Source organism: Coffea arabica, chromosome 4e, assembly GCF_036785885.1.
Source record: "Coffea arabica cultivar ET-39 chromosome 4e, Coffea Arabica ET-39 HiFi, whole genome shotgun sequence".
Classification (NCBI taxonomy): domain Eukaryota; kingdom Viridiplantae; phylum Streptophyta; class Magnoliopsida; order Gentianales; family Rubiaceae; genus Coffea; species Coffea arabica.
This window is the reverse complement of record NC_092317.1, coordinates 7,587,961-7,603,181: the sequence shown is the minus strand read 5'-3', so window position 1 is coordinate 7,603,181 and position 15,221 is coordinate 7,587,961. Positions and strand designations below refer to the sequence as shown.

The following is a 15,221-nucleotide window of genomic DNA, read 5'->3' as shown; positions in this document are numbered from 1 at the left end:
ATAATGACTTTCTTAGTGACATTCTTAATCGGTTGTGATTAAGAATTAACCTGGGATTTATTCAACATTTAAATCATAATTAAGTAGCGTTTCACGTCAAAATCCACCTTGTCATTTTACACTGCTAGCTATACAAATTTATGTACATTTACAGAAATGAAAATTCAGAGATGCTATGAATTGTGGAATAATTTAAATACCCAAAAACAAGAAGTTATGGAATGTTACATTTTTATTGTGTAGTTTTCTCATGAAAGTTCATATGCCATGAAATCGATAAATCTTTTCCAATGAAGAAACAAAAATAGAAGGAATGCTATATTTGCTTGTCGGCAGCATATAGTGCAAACTTTTACGGCCTACAACAAAAAGTAAAAAAAAAAAAATCTAGAAAGGAGTGGGAATCCATAGAAAATTGATTAATCAAAAAGGTTCTAATCGCCAATTACTTTTGAGTTGGATTTCTGATTATTTAATATTACATTTTTCTTATAAAATATTTGAACAAGATGTACATTATTAGTCAAGTCCATCTTTTATTTAAAATAATAATATTTTCCAGAACTTTTAGTATCTGAATACTAGATTTATCCGCCTCTGACTCGCTTCACTCGAGGGATTCAATCCCACTGTGAAGGTTCACGGGCTATGTAGCTTCTCTGGGCATTTGCTCAGTGCAACTACTACTGCTGTATTGATCATCATCATAAATATAAATTGCCGTTTTGAGGGAAACAGTCATTGATCATCTACGTTGGTGTCAACTTTGAGAATGTGGAAACTTAGACACTAGTTTAAAAAACTCTATGCCCGTAATTGGTAGATGGATGGCAATTCCTTAGAATATAGCTCTTTCCAAAAAAAAACCCATCAAATATGTCTGAGGAATAGATTTATACACACATTCCAAATAATCATATTTGACGGATTTTTTTTTCGGAAAGAGCTATATTCTGAGGAATCTCCCATACTTATTCTCGTTAGTATATCTAAACTATACCTAATTTATTATGTACATTTATTGCACTCTCTACAGATATTTTCCCAAATTATATTTCATGAAAAAATAAAATAAAAGCTCTTAGTGAGTGTCAGCCAAACCCTTTTTAGATGTATTCTATTGTGTATGAATGAGAACTCATTCTAATTATAACACTCGAGATAGGTTGAGGTAAATTGATTTCAACGAAGCTCGGGTTTTGGTTGCTTAGTTGTTACACTTCAGCTTAAACCAAATATTAGAATATTAAACAATTTATCAGGTTTTGGCTTCTTTCCCATTATTGTTTAACATGATCTTTTTGCATGGAAAATGCAAGAAAGAATATTGGCCGTTGCAAGGAGTTGTAGTTGTGAATCTTGTGATAATATGTTATTTAACGGTATATCTATAGTTTTATTTAGTACTACATGGTTCTCCACTTGTTTCTTGTTGATTTACAAATTTTATGATGTGTTGAGTGATCTAAGATAAGAATTGTCCTTACTTGTTGAGAAGGGTCATTTCGGTTCGTCGTGAATACGCACACCTCGATTCTGCCACGGCTTAAGACCGCTGAAGGGACCGAACTTCCCGAAGTGTTGGATCACCTCGGCATGACTTCCGCCAAAGGCCGGGGTCAAAGACGTGTCTTCCACCCATGTGCTCCTGTCAGGTGATGGGACGGCCGGGTTCAGGTACAGTCTGACACCTGCCAGAGGTCAGAACGATTGATGGGACCTATTGCCGCCTCCAATCTGTCAAGTAAAGCTGACAGTTTAGGCGTGACAGTCCCTAGGGGGAGGGATCCTCTCAATCCTCTCCCCCTCTATATAAATACCTCTAGGACCCCTCAGAAAGAAGGGATAAGGCTCCTTCTCTAACTCAATAACTTTACCTTCACCTCTAAAAGAACTAACTAGAGCATCGGAGGAGAATCAGGGGATCTAGGCCCGCATTTCTTAAAACTTGAGCAGGTGACTTCTGGCGAGCTGCATTTCTCACCTAAGAATAGCTCCAGCAGGTGAGGTAAAGCCCGAGCAACCAAAAATCACCTCTTCAATTGGCGCCGTCTGTGGGAACTCGAAAATATCCAAGAATGAAGTCCACGCGTTCTAGGAGCAGGAAGGTTCTCACTATTGGGGCTCAGCCGAGCACTGCGGCCCAAGAAGAGAACATGGCCGAGGGACAGGGGTCTCCAGAGAGACAGCCAGCAAACGAAGAAGCCATGGCCAAGATGGCGGAGTTTGTGGCAAAAAATCCAAATGTCTTTGAGGAATTAGGAAGGTACTTCAAGAGGCAAGGCAAACAAAAAGTCGAGTCCTCTAAGAGAAAATCAGATGAATCTCCCGAGCATCCATCTGATGGAAGATGTTTGGCTAGGAGCACCTTGAAGCGAGCCATGTTTAAGGCTATTTCTAAAATTGCGTCCTTATCCAAGGCCTTCTCACGGGGTTTACTAGGAAGGCGAGCTGACGAAGAACCTCGACTCCCGGGGAGGTCTGGAGTGGATTATATGAGGGTTCCGCCCTTCACGGATGAGATCAACGAGGAGAGGCTCCCTTCAAATTTCAAACTCCCCACGATACCGTCCTATGACGGCCGAGGTGATCCAAAAGATCATCTTCACGCGTTCATCTCGGCGTTCCGATTATATTGCATCCCCGACCCTGTGATTTGTCAGGTTTTTCTAGTATTCCTGCAGGGGACTGCTCGAAAATGGTTCTGGGGTCTAGAACCTAAGAGCATATCCACCTTAGGGGAATTGGTAGAGAGATTTCTCTACAGTTTTGTCTCTTCCAGACCTACGACCAAGACCTCGACGTATCTGCCGAACATACAGCAGAACCCGGGAGAGTCGCTTCGGTCTTATGTGCAAAGATTTCAAGACGAAAGCGTGCAGATACCTGACCCTAATGAACAGGTGATGATAGCCGCCTTCATTAACGGGCTTGTGTCCGGGACGTTTAACACTGCGATACATAAGAAATATCCCCGCACGCTCCAAGACCTCTGGTTAAAGGTTGAAAAAGGCATACAAGCCGAAAACCTCAACCACATGAAGAAGGAAGACCAGGTAGCCCGTTCGAAGCCTGACCCCAGGAGGAGAGAGTCAAGTAGAGGCGAGACCGGACCCAACGTTGGTATCCAAAGCCCCGGCCGGGATCGTTGGAGCGTCTCTGAAAGGATAGCCAAAGGGAAGCAGCCGGTCTCGGAAGCCGAATTGACCCCCTTGAACACCAGCCGATCTCGTGTACTGTCCGTAATGGATCAGAATGGGCTTGGATGAGCCCCTCCGAAGATGAGCAGGAAGAAAGAGAGAAGAAATTCTAATCTGTACTGCCTGTACCATCGAGATGTCGGGCACGAGACGGAGGATTGCAATGATTTCAAAAAGAAGATAGAACGTCTCATCAAGCAAGGTTACCTCAAACAGTTCGTTCGGCGAGACGGAAGTTACAATCGGAGTGACTCCCGCCGTGAAAATCGCGGTGACCAACGCCGAGATGAAAAGCAAGGTGGTAGAAGCAGCTGTCGACCCCCGGAGGACCCTAGGGATGCCAGGAGACCCCCCCCGAGATGGGTTCCCCGGTTATGGCCCCACCGGACAGGGTTCAGGATATGGGCCCAATATCGCTGGAGTCATCAACACCATAGCTGGTGGTCCGACGGGAGGTGACAGCCAAAACTCTCGGAAGAGGATCTACCGACAAGCTAACCCAGACCAGGCCGAGCCAAGCTCCCGGCTATCCGAGGTGATCACCTATGGCCTGAGTGACCCCGTTCCGGCCGTATCTAGCAGCCATGAAACCTTGGTGATCGAAATACTCACCAACAATTACATCGTCAAAAAGGTGTACATCGACCCGGAAAGTTTAGTAGACATCATGTATTATCGGACGTTCGAAAATCTGAAACTGACAAGGGAGCAGCTCATCCCGGTCAGGACATCTCTTGTGGGATTTGGGGGACACGTTGTCCACCCCGAGGGAATGGTCACGTTAATGGTAACAGTCGGGCACCACACTCGGTGTCGAACTGTCTCAGTCAATTTCGTGGTGGTTAGGGCTGATTCCCCCTACAACCTGCTGATGGGTCGACCCACCTTGAACGCTTTGCGAGTTGTGTACTCAACGTACCACCTAAAGTTCAAGTTTTCCACTCCCGCGGGGATCGCCGAGATAAGCAGCGATATCTGTGCGGCACGGGAATGTTACCTTGTTACTTAGCAGGCCGCGTCATCATCATCGCCCGAGCCGAAGGCCGAAGGCAGGAGGTCTAACATCCTCTCAATAGACTGCATTGATCCTTACCAATCCGTGAAGCCTCAAAGGGTGGAGACCGAAGACGAGGTCGAAAACGTTGTCTTAGCCCCTAACAATCCCGATCAAACCGATCGTGTCGGCACAAATTTGCCTGAACCGTTCAAGGGCGGGTTGATCGAATTTCTTAGGGAGTACCAGGACGTCTTTGCCTGGACCGCTGAGCAAGTGGTCGGGGCATCTCACCAACTAATGCTGCACGAGCTGAACGTTGATTCGAGAGCCTAGCCGATTAGGCAGAAGAGGAGACATTTCGGCCCGAAGCGCGGCAAAGCTGTAACGGAAGAGTTGGACAAGCTCATGCCAGCGCGGATGATCAAGGAGGTCCAATACCCCACTTCACTTTTCAATCCGGTAATGGTCAAAAAGGACACCGGTGGGTGGAGGATGTGCGTAGACTTCACCGATATGAATAAAGTTTACCCGAAAGACTGTTACCCATTACCAAGAATCGACACCCTAGTCGATTTGGCGATGGGATTTGAGATTCTCTGCTTCTTAGATGCCTTCAAAGGCTATCATCATATAGGGATGAGTGAGGAGGACCAAGAAAAAATAGCTTTCTTCACAGATCAAGGGGTTTATTGTTACACGACTATATCCTTTGGGCTGAAGAACGCTGGGACTACCTATCAGCGGCTGATCAACCGAGTCTTTAAAGCTCAGATAGGCCCGAATGTCGAAGCGTATGTTGACGATATCCTCCTTAAGAGCAAAGAGACCTCGGCAATGCTGTCCGACGTGAGAGAGGTCTTTGGGGTCCTCCGTGACACCCGGATGATGTTAAATCCTAAAAAGTGCATGTTCGGGGTGATCTCTGGCAAATTCTTGGGGTACCTAGTTTCTCGACGAGTATAGAAGCGAATCATGATAAGGTGAAGGTTATTCGCGAGGTGCAAAGGTTGACCGGACGCTTGGCTACCCTGAACTGGTTCTTATCGCAGTCTGCAGCTGAGGTCTTGCCCTTCTTTAAGGTACTCAAGAAAGCGAATAAGTTTTCTTGGAACACGAAATGCCAGCAGGCTTTTGAAGAGCTGAAAGAATATCTCCACCATCTCACTACTCTCATGTCACCTCGGTCTGGGAAGAAGTTGTATCTATACCTGTCTGTCGCGAATGAGGCCGTCAGCGCCGTGCTAATCCGGGATGATGGTGTTCAAGTACCCGTTTATTACGTCAGCCGGGTCCTATGAGGTCCCGAGACGCGATACACTCGACCAGAAAAGCTCGTGTTGGGTTTAGTCCACGCGACCCGCAGGCTGAAACCTTATTTCCTAGCCTACCCTGTAAGCCTGCGGACTGATCAACCAATTAGGCAGATCCTGTCGCGTCCCGAAGCGTCCGGACGGCTGACCAAATGGGCCATTGAGCTAGGGGAGTACGACATAACCTATGAGCCTCGGACTGCTATCAAGGCCCAGGCTTTGGCGAACTTCCTGGCCGAGCTCACCTTTCCTGTGAGCCAAGACGCCGCTGTGATTGACACCAAGCTAAAAAGATGGACCTTGTATGTGGATAGATCTTCCAATAGTGATGGTAGTGAAGCTGATTTGCTCCTCGAAGACCCTCATGGAGAGACATGTTCCTACGCGCTTCAGTTCGACTTTGCCGCGTCGAACAACGAAACTGAGTATGAAGCGCTCATCGCGGGCTTGCAGTTAGCCCGAAAGCTTGGTGCTTACCACATCTCGATTTACAACGACTCCCAACTCGTGGTGTGTCAGGTGTTGGGAGAATACGAAACTAGGGAGGAAACTATGCAGCGCTATCTTTCTAAAATCCATCAACTGGCCGCCTACTTCGAGTCGTTTGACATCGAAAGGATACCCCGGTCCAAAAACAGGCGGGCTGATGCCTTGTCAAAACTTGCCTCCACTGCGTTTTCCACGCTCAACAAGACGATCCACTTGGAGGTTCTGTTCGAGCCAGGGTACCTCGAGGAAAAGGTTTATCCGGTGACCTCGGAGGATACGTGGATAAGTCCCCTCATCAGCTTTTTAGAACAAGGAATTCTTCTCAATGACAAGGCCGAGGCGAGGAGAGTTCAGCGCAAAGCAGCTAGATACGCGCTTCAAGGTGGCAACTTGTACAAGCGTTCTTATCTCGACCCGTGGCTACGCTGTATCACTGCCGAGGAGGGTGAGAACATCCTCCGAGATATACATGAAGGAATGTGCCGGGCACACGTAGGCCACCAGATGTTGGTCAAAAAGGCCTTATTGTTTAGCTACTTTTGGCCAACCATTCGACAAGATGCCCAGATATTGGTCCTGAGTTGCCCCTCCTGCCAACACCACGCGCCCCAACACTACCGGCCGACCAACCTCATGGTCCCCATCACATCTCCTTGGCCTTTCGAGCAATGGGGTACAAATATCATTGGCCCCTTCCAGAGGGCCACAGGTGGCTATGCCTATGTCGTGGTGGCATTTAACTATTTTACGAAGTGGGTAGAAGCCAAAGCCTTAAGGAGCATTACTGGCCAAGCCATCCAGAAAGTCTTCTGGAAGCACATAATCTGTCGTTTCGGGTTAACTCGGGTGATCATCTCTGATAATGGGAAGCAATTTGCAGACAATCCCTTCAAAGCGTGGTGTGAGGAGCTTGGGATTAAGCAATATTTCACTTCGGTTGGACATCCTCAGGCCGAGAACTTCAATCGAACGTTTTTACACGGCCTCAAGACTAGGCTATCTCAGCTCGGATCCTCCTGACTAGACGAGCTCCCTAGTATGCTCTGGTCTTATCGGACTACACCTAGGACCGCTACCCAAGAGACCCCGTTCTCGTTGACTTATGGATCCGAAGCGGTGGTCCCTGCGGAGTTCCTTACTTCGAGCCCTAGGATTGCAGCCTTTGCCGCCGAGGCCAATGAAGATGAACGAAGAACTGACCTCGACCTCGTCGAGGAGAAGAGAAATACTGCAGCAGCCCAAATGGCCTCGTACAAGAAAACCCTAGGTAGTTATTACAACTCCCGGGTCAAAAACCTCCGGTTCATCCCAGGGGATCTCATCCTCCGAAAGAATTCAGTTAGCCGAGCTGAACCCCATGGCAAACTAGCTCCGAACTGGGAGGGGCCGTACCGCGTAGTTGAAGCTAGCCAACACGGGTATTATAAGTTGGTCTATCGAGGTGGTGCCCTAGTACCTAGAATTTGGCACGCCGAGAAACTTAAGTTGTACTTTTCGTGACACTTGCATCTTATTTGAAGATGCTTACACCCATTCCGTGTACTTAGTTATTTTCTTAACACCGCTGATTTATGTTAAAGAAAATAGGGGGACAAACGAGTAGTAAATGAATAAAAGAGCGAGGTGTTAGAAGACAGAGGTAATAGAGAAAAAGGAATGAAGATTGATATTAATACTGAAGAAGAACAGTTACAAAAAATTGAAAGTACAAAACGCCGAGGCCTAGAACTCTACTAAGAGTCCCTTCCCTCGGCAGCCCCTTGGCCCACGTCAGCCCCGGTTCTCTCCGCAGTTGTGTCATCTCCTTCCCCGCCGCCTTCAGGTCCGGGCTCAAAATTCGCCATTTCGCTGTTAAATTCCTCCCTAACCTCGATCAGGTCTCTTCCAACTTGGATCCCCTCAGCCATGCGGGCTCGCAAAGCTCCCGGGCATTCTCGTTATAGCTTGCTTTGTTCTTGAAGGAGTCCAGTTGTTCCGAGGTAAGGAAGGGAGCCGCCTCATTGATAGCCGAAGTGTACCCGAACATATAGCTAGGCAGGGTTAGCTGGCCGAGCTCACGAGTGAAGGCCTCGGATGAACGGAAAGCTTCCACTGCTGAGCTTCCCGCCTTCTCTATGGCCTCCCGGGAAGACTGCTCCTCCTGAAGTCGCCTATTCTTCTCCTCTTCCAAAGCAGTCTTCAGGGAATTGATGCTGGCCTCGGACTGCTCCATTTCGACCAGGCGTTCTTTGCGAAGCTGTGTCTTTTCCTCCTCAGCCAGCTTCTTTTCCTCCTCGGCCAGTTTCAGATTCTTCTCCAGGAGGAAGACCTTATCCTGAAGCTCGACGGGAACTTGGTTCTCGTGCATGTTGGTATAGCGTTGCACCAACTCGGACAGGAATGCTGAGGTCGAGGCCCATGATACCGAGGTGTTCTGCATCAATTCGGTGGGAGTCAATTTTTTGGCGTAGTTATTATCCCTCGGCAGGCTGGAGTGTACCAGCAGATGTTGGGCGACCCTGGGGTCCAGGCATCGGTCGTTGACGCTGACATCCCACTCGAGACACCAACGCCAGTAGGGGTGCCTCTTGTCGTCTCCGGCCTCTTGAGGCAGGATGAAGTGCCGATTCCAAAGAGACGACCCCATGACAGGCGCCTCGGCAGCAGGGACTTGAGCTTGCTTGCCCCGGCCGGCAGGGGGGCGGGCTGCAATGGTGACACCTCTGTTGACCACTCCCTCCGGAATCGTGGAACCTTGGGAGGTTTCTTCAAGGATGACAACGATGGGGGGAGTCCGAGTTGAGGTGGCCGTTTTCTTCTTTTGGGTCTCCGAAGTCTCCCCCGGAGCTTTCCTCTTCTGTGGCTTCTTCGCGACTTCGACAGTGCTCGTGGTGATCAAGTCTGATAATCTCACCACTGCAGGAGATGAAGATATTACTACTTAGAATCGAAGTAAAAGAAAATGAAAAGATACGAAATTAGAAGTACAATATTTCTGAAGTCTAGTAAAGAAATGAGGGGGATGATCCGGGCTGATCAAGACTCGGCTGATCCCGCCTTCGACAAGGATCACTTCGAGGTAGTCCCAGCAGTTGATCTTGAGGTCCGACCCAAGAAACTTTCGGAAGTTCTCCTCTTCGTGACGACCAGGAGAGGAATCCTTAACCGAGGTAGGCGGCCTCCACCAAAACCCCCTGGGGAAGTCCTCGGCGGGGACGAAAATGAAGTTATGCTTCCACTCTTTTATTGAAGAGGAAGCATCCACCACTAACTTCGGCACATACTTATTTCGGTTGCCGAAATAAAACCAACCCTTCTTATCGCTGTTCTTGATCGTGTAGCAGCGTCGAAAGAGGGTCACTGTGGGAGTTATCTCCTGCTCTCGGCAAAGTAGTTCGAATTCAATGAGGATCCGAACTGCATTAGGAGACAACTGGGTGATCCGGACGCCCCAGTATCTTAGGCTATCCCGAAAGAATCTCGTCGTGGGCATCCTCAGCCCGGCTTCCAGCTGGTCAATGTAGATAGCCACTCTTCCCCTTGGGGGCTGCTCAGCTGTTTGATGCTCCTAAGGCGGATAGATGCTATAGCGAGGACGGAAGGAGTATCGACGGATCACCTCGTTAGCTTCTTGAAGAGTGACCACGTTGTGGTACTGGGGAAGTAGACCGAAGTCTACCGTTGACAGGTCGGGAGGTGTGGCCGGCTCTAACACCCCCTCGTCCCTAGGTGTGAGAACCCGTAAAACCCTAATTATTTTCCTAGGGTTTATTTCCCCTTAATTGCATGTTTTCTACATTTTCTGGTTTAGAAATATTTTCTTAGTGGATTTTATGAGCAGTTATAGTTTTAAAATGATTTTTCTAGCATTGGTGAAATTTTAGAAAATTAAGAATCTATATTGGACGTGGGACCCACTAGTGCGAAAAGTTCGGAAAAAAAATTCAGCCAATAAAGTTAAGTTTCGGATACTGTGAAAAATTTATCGGGTGTTAAGAGATAAGTAGTGTGTGTGAAGTGATTGATGTGAGAGAGAAAAGAAAGATAGGAATGCATTTAATGAGTGTGACAAGTGTCACAATCTCATTGGTTGGACTTTAAGAATTACTATTCACTTTCTTGACTTTTTTGACCAAGGGATTAAATATCAAAAATTGCACAAAATTCACCATTTTGCACCCTTGATGGCCGGTTCTCTTTGAGCAAAGAAGAAAGGAAATTCTTCAACTTCCAAGCTTCCATATGCTTCAATCTTCTACAAACAAAAGCCTAGATTAGATTCTACTCCATAAAAACCTTTCTTCTAGTGATAGTAAGTGTTTTAGTGAAGTTTGTTTGAAGCTCTAAGGTGGCCATCATCCCTCTCTCTCTTGTTATTTGGTAAGTGATGCTTGAACCCCCCTACTACACCTAATGATGGTTATAGTATGCTTAGAAGTGGCTTGAGTGTTGGAATATATGATTTATTTCTTGGTTTGGCTTGATTTGGTGAAGTTTTCCATTTTATGATGAATTTTATGGTTTCATATGATTTTGATGTTGTGGACTAGTATGATGGTTTGTAATAAGGGGCTTTGACTCTAGTGGGTGTGAATTGTTGAGAAATGCAATCAATTTTGGATTTGAAGTGAATTGTGAAAAGTTAGGGTTCATGAACCCCTAATCTGCCCGAAATTTTAGGTCATAGCTAGAGGCCGAATTGGACTTTGCTCAAAACATGAAAGTTGTAGGTATTGATGATTTTAGTGTGCCTGCAAAATTTCAGGGCAATTGGACTAGTGTAGAGTGAGTTATGACGAAATTACTGTAGCTGTTCTGCTTTGGACAGAATGCGAAAACTGTACTGGTTATTGGCCATTTTGACTGGAATTGGTTTGGATTTAGTTGTTGGTGTCTTCTGATGAAATGTAGCTGGATGTCTTAGTTAACATATGCCTTTGGAATTTCGGAATTTGGACTTGTATAGACTAAGTTATAGTAATTACAGTTTTGTGTGATTTGCAAACCTGTTTTGGTAATTCTGGTATAGTATTTGGCATTTTCGACCTAGTTAAGCTAGGAACTGGATTGAGTGACCTTCTACATTGTTGTAGCCCTGTTTCATAGCTTCAAAACGGTGGGTCTTACACCCCCATCCGATAACCGTAGAGAATTTTACACCATTACCGCATAATAAGGGCAAAACAGTTTTCTATTTGGGGCCAAGACTAAGGCCATTTTCTAATTTCTGGTTTGCTATTATGCTCATTTATGCATATGAAACCCTATTGGGGTTGTGTTTAGCATTGCTATATGACTCGTTATCGAGTCTCATTGCATTTGTTGCGTGATTTTAGGGCGTGACGGTGGTGCACAACGTTCTTTTGACTAAAGTGTTTGAAACCGCATTGTGCTAGCTTGGTGAGTGTACTACTCACTTATGTGCTATTATATGGCTTTGATATTTGAACTTGAGAGGTTGAATGTTAATTAATTGAAGTGAGAGTGTACTTTATCATTCTCACTTATTGTATCGCATGTTATTGAAAAGTTATTGGAATTTTACATGAAATGTTATATGAAATGAAATACATGACTTCAAATGTTATCCATGAGCTCAACCCCATTGGTAGTTGATTGAATCGAGCCAGCAAGGGCTTGGTCGTGACAATTAATGAGCCTTGGGTAAGGTTATATGGAATCGTGTAGTATGAGAGACTCTCGATTCCGGTATACTCGAGTAATACCACAATGCATGCGTTTGGATTTCGGGCCCGGTTGAGGAATGTTAGGAGGAAGGGAATGGAAGTTAAGTGGGTCTACAGTTGGTTACTTTTCAAACATTGACGGAGAGTCAATGAGACCGATCAAGAATTCAAACGAGGAAAAGGGCTCTTGAGAGCCACCCGTATCCTTTTATCCTCATTATTAATGTGTGGCTTTATTTATTTTGGTAAATTGGACTGTTAAACTTGATGTATCCATGAATTTGGTTGCTTGAGTTGTATTCTCACTGGGCAATTAGCTCACCCCGTTCCTTTTGTTTTCCTTACAGGAATATGACTCTTTTGGAATGAATTTTGATAAATGGTTGCCGAATGAACTAGATGAATGACTCTTTTGTATTGTATATAAAATGGGACCCTAAATGTATCATTAGGGCCGTTTTCACTTTTGTTTTGGCAAACCATATATGTAGCGACTTTTGTATCACTTTTAAATGTCATTTTTGGTTTGTAAAAGCTAAATGTTATGTGGTTTATGTAATTCGATGTTTGGTTGGGTTCGGACGAGTCGGTTACTATTCATGGCCGACTCCGGATTTTGTTTCTTTTATTTTGGGTTATTTTGCCCTTTTGCCTTATTTGCGCGCGTTATAAGTTCCGGAACGTGAAAGATCGCTCTATACTGCACCGTTAGTCCTGGCGAGAGCTGGGCAGGCAGTCCGCTAACCTCTTTGGTTCGCCTTAGGGGAAGGTGGGGCTGTCACACTAGGCACCTCGACCCCGAGGGTGTCGTCATACACCACCTCGGAGCCCCTTTCGCTCGGATCTTGAGAGGGTTCACCCCCGCCAACATCCACGGCTGCCTCATCCGGGCTAGAAGACAAGTCTTCCTCTTTTTCGACCTGATCGGGCCTCTCGGCTGCGGCGAAGTCCGATCTCACTGTCTCCCTATGCGTGCTGGCTACCCGAGCCATGACGATAAAGAGTATGGAGGAAGGTGAAGCGAACTTACTGGTTATGAAGTAAAGGGGTTGGGGAAGACTGTCGAAACTCTCCGGAGGATTCACATTCCCTGCGGATATTCACTCTGATGCTGCTTTATAGGGTGTTGAAAATGCTTGCGGTAAAATGTAAATGGGGATGCAGGCCTCCTATTTATACAAGAGAGAGGAAGACGGAAAGATGGGGCATTGGGATCTCCCAGACTGACAGCCTCTCTTCTCATTTATGACTGCCAGCCCCTTGGTATTCCATTGCGCGTCCTTTCGTGTTGTCATTTAAAGCTGACACCCGTCCCGTCACCATTTCATATCTCACGCTGGACCTATCCTGACACAGTTGCGACTTACCGTATCCGTATGGAAGCCCCAGGAAATACCGCCCATCTCGCCCTTCCCGAGGCTTGGGGGGTTTATTGAGAAGGGTCATTTCGGTTCGTCGTGAATATGCACACCTCGATTCTGCCACGACTTAAGACCGCCGAAGGGACCGAACTTCCCAAAGTGTTGGATCACCTCGACATGACTTCCACCAAAAGCCGGGGTCAAAGACATGTCTCCCACCCATGTGCTCCTGTCAGGTGATGGGACGGCCGGGTTCAGGTACAGTCTGACACCTGCCAGGGGTCAGAATGATTGATGGGACTTATTGCCACAGCCAATCTGTCAAGTAAAGCTGACAGTTTGGGCGTGACAGTCCCTAGGGGGAGGGATCCTCTCAATCCTCTCCCCCTCTCATATAAATACCTCTAGGACCCCTCAGAAAGAAGGGGTAAGACTCCTTATCTAACTCAATAACTTTACCTTCACTTCTAAAAGAACTAACTAGAGCGTCGGAGGAGAATCAGGGGATCTAACCCCGCATTTCTTAAAACTTGAGCAGGTGACTTCTGGGGAGCTGCATTTCTCATCTAAGGATAGCTCCAGCAAGTGAGGTAAAGCCCGAGCAACAAAAAATCACCTCTTCACTTGTGTTGTTTCAAAGGAATTGAACATTCAATTAGGAATATTCAAGGTGACATTTTCTGCCTCAAAAATGTCTTGGGAAGTCATTTTTGCTGGTTGAATTAGCCTTATTGACTAAGATCACTTGAACCATATGCAGCTTGAATAACTTTTGAACCTAAGAATTTTCAACTAGGCACACTTGTGAGAACCCGTGAATTTTCTTATTTTCTAGACTTTATTTTATTTAATTGCATGTCTTTTCTTTATTTTCTTTATTAGAAAAATTTTCTAGATAATTTTTATGAGTAAATATAGTTCTAAAATTATTTTCCTAGTATTAGTTAGTTTTTGAGAAATTAAATGCGTATACCGGAAGTGGGACCCGCTAGTGCGGAAAGTTCGGTAAAATTCGGCGAGTTAGGTTAAGTGTTGGATACCGGATTTATTTTAGCAGGTGTTAAGAGATAACTAGAGGCTATTAAATGAGTTGGTGTGAGTGAGACAAAAGGATAACCATGTATTAAATGAAGTGACAAGTGTCACTTGGAGATTAAGTCTTGCATTTGACCACTATTCACCACTTTACCAATTTAAGCAAAAATTACCTAAAATCATCTTCATTTGAAGCTTCATTTGGCCGAACCTCTTGCTCAAGAAAATAAAAGAAAAGCTCTCCAATTTCTTGCTCCAATCTTGCTCAATCCAACACACTAACCGATTAATCTTGAATTCTCTCCATAAAACCCCTTAGTTTAGTGCTTGTGAGGTGATTAGTGAAGTAGTTTGGAAGGCTAAGGTGCTAAGTGGTCTCCTTTCTTGAGTTGCTAAGATAAGTAACTAAGGAACCTTTCTTTTCTATCTAATGATGTTTAATTAGTGGCTTGTGGTAGTCTAAGAAATGATTTTGTAGGTTATTTCATGATTTTGGTTGAGTTTGGTGAATTTTTCTATTTATTCATGATTTTTCTGTTTTCATATGATTAATATTGTGTGGCCATGGATGATGGTTGGGAATGGTTTAGAATGAAGCCTTAAGGCTTAAATTGTGGCTATTTGCGGAAAATTTTCGCTTTGAAAGGAAATTTCGGAAATTAGGGTTGCAATTGAACCCATTCTGCCTGGTACTGTTTCCCCTAGTTAGAGGTCGAATTAGCCTTGGGTTAAAACATGAAAGTTGTAGAGAATGATATTTTATAGTTTCCTACAAAATTTCAACTCAATCGGAGTAACGTAGCCTGTGAAAAGATCGAAATACCCCTGCTGCCCTGTTTCTGTCCGAAACTGATAATCAGCCTCTGTAATTGGTAATTGTGACCGGGAATACTACTGATTTGGTTGTTGATGTCTTCTTAAGAATTATAGCCTTGTATCTTAGCTTTCAAATTGCTTTGGAATCACTTGAATTGGAGTTGTATGTGCTAAGATATGACTGAATGAATCAGGACTGCCACAGTGAACTTCGAACTGGAAAATCTGGGGTTGTTTTGGTAAATTTGACCTAGTTAGGGTGCGAACTGGACTAAGTAGTCTTCATCAAAGTTATAGCCCTCTGTCTTAGCTTCGAAACGGTATAACTTTCACTTCAATCCAATAAG

At 45.3% G+C, this 15,221-nt stretch overlaps 1 protein-coding gene across 1 annotated transcript; it reads left to right on the top strand.

The window, feature by feature from the left end:
• Positions 1-7,034: 7,034 nt before the first annotated feature.
• Positions 7,035-7,496, top strand: LOC140005440 (uncharacterized). Its single transcript, XM_072046424.1, has one exon. The coding sequence runs from the start codon at positions 7,035-7,037 to the stop codon at positions 7,494-7,496; it is 462 nt and encodes a 153-aa protein (XP_071902525.1).
• Positions 7,497-15,221: the final 7,725 nt, after the last annotated feature.

Coding starts and splice junctions, on each gene's coding strand:
- LOC140005440 (XM_072046424.1), top strand. CDS start 7,035: ATGCTCTGGTCTTATCGGACTACACCTAGGACCGCTACCCAAGAGACC.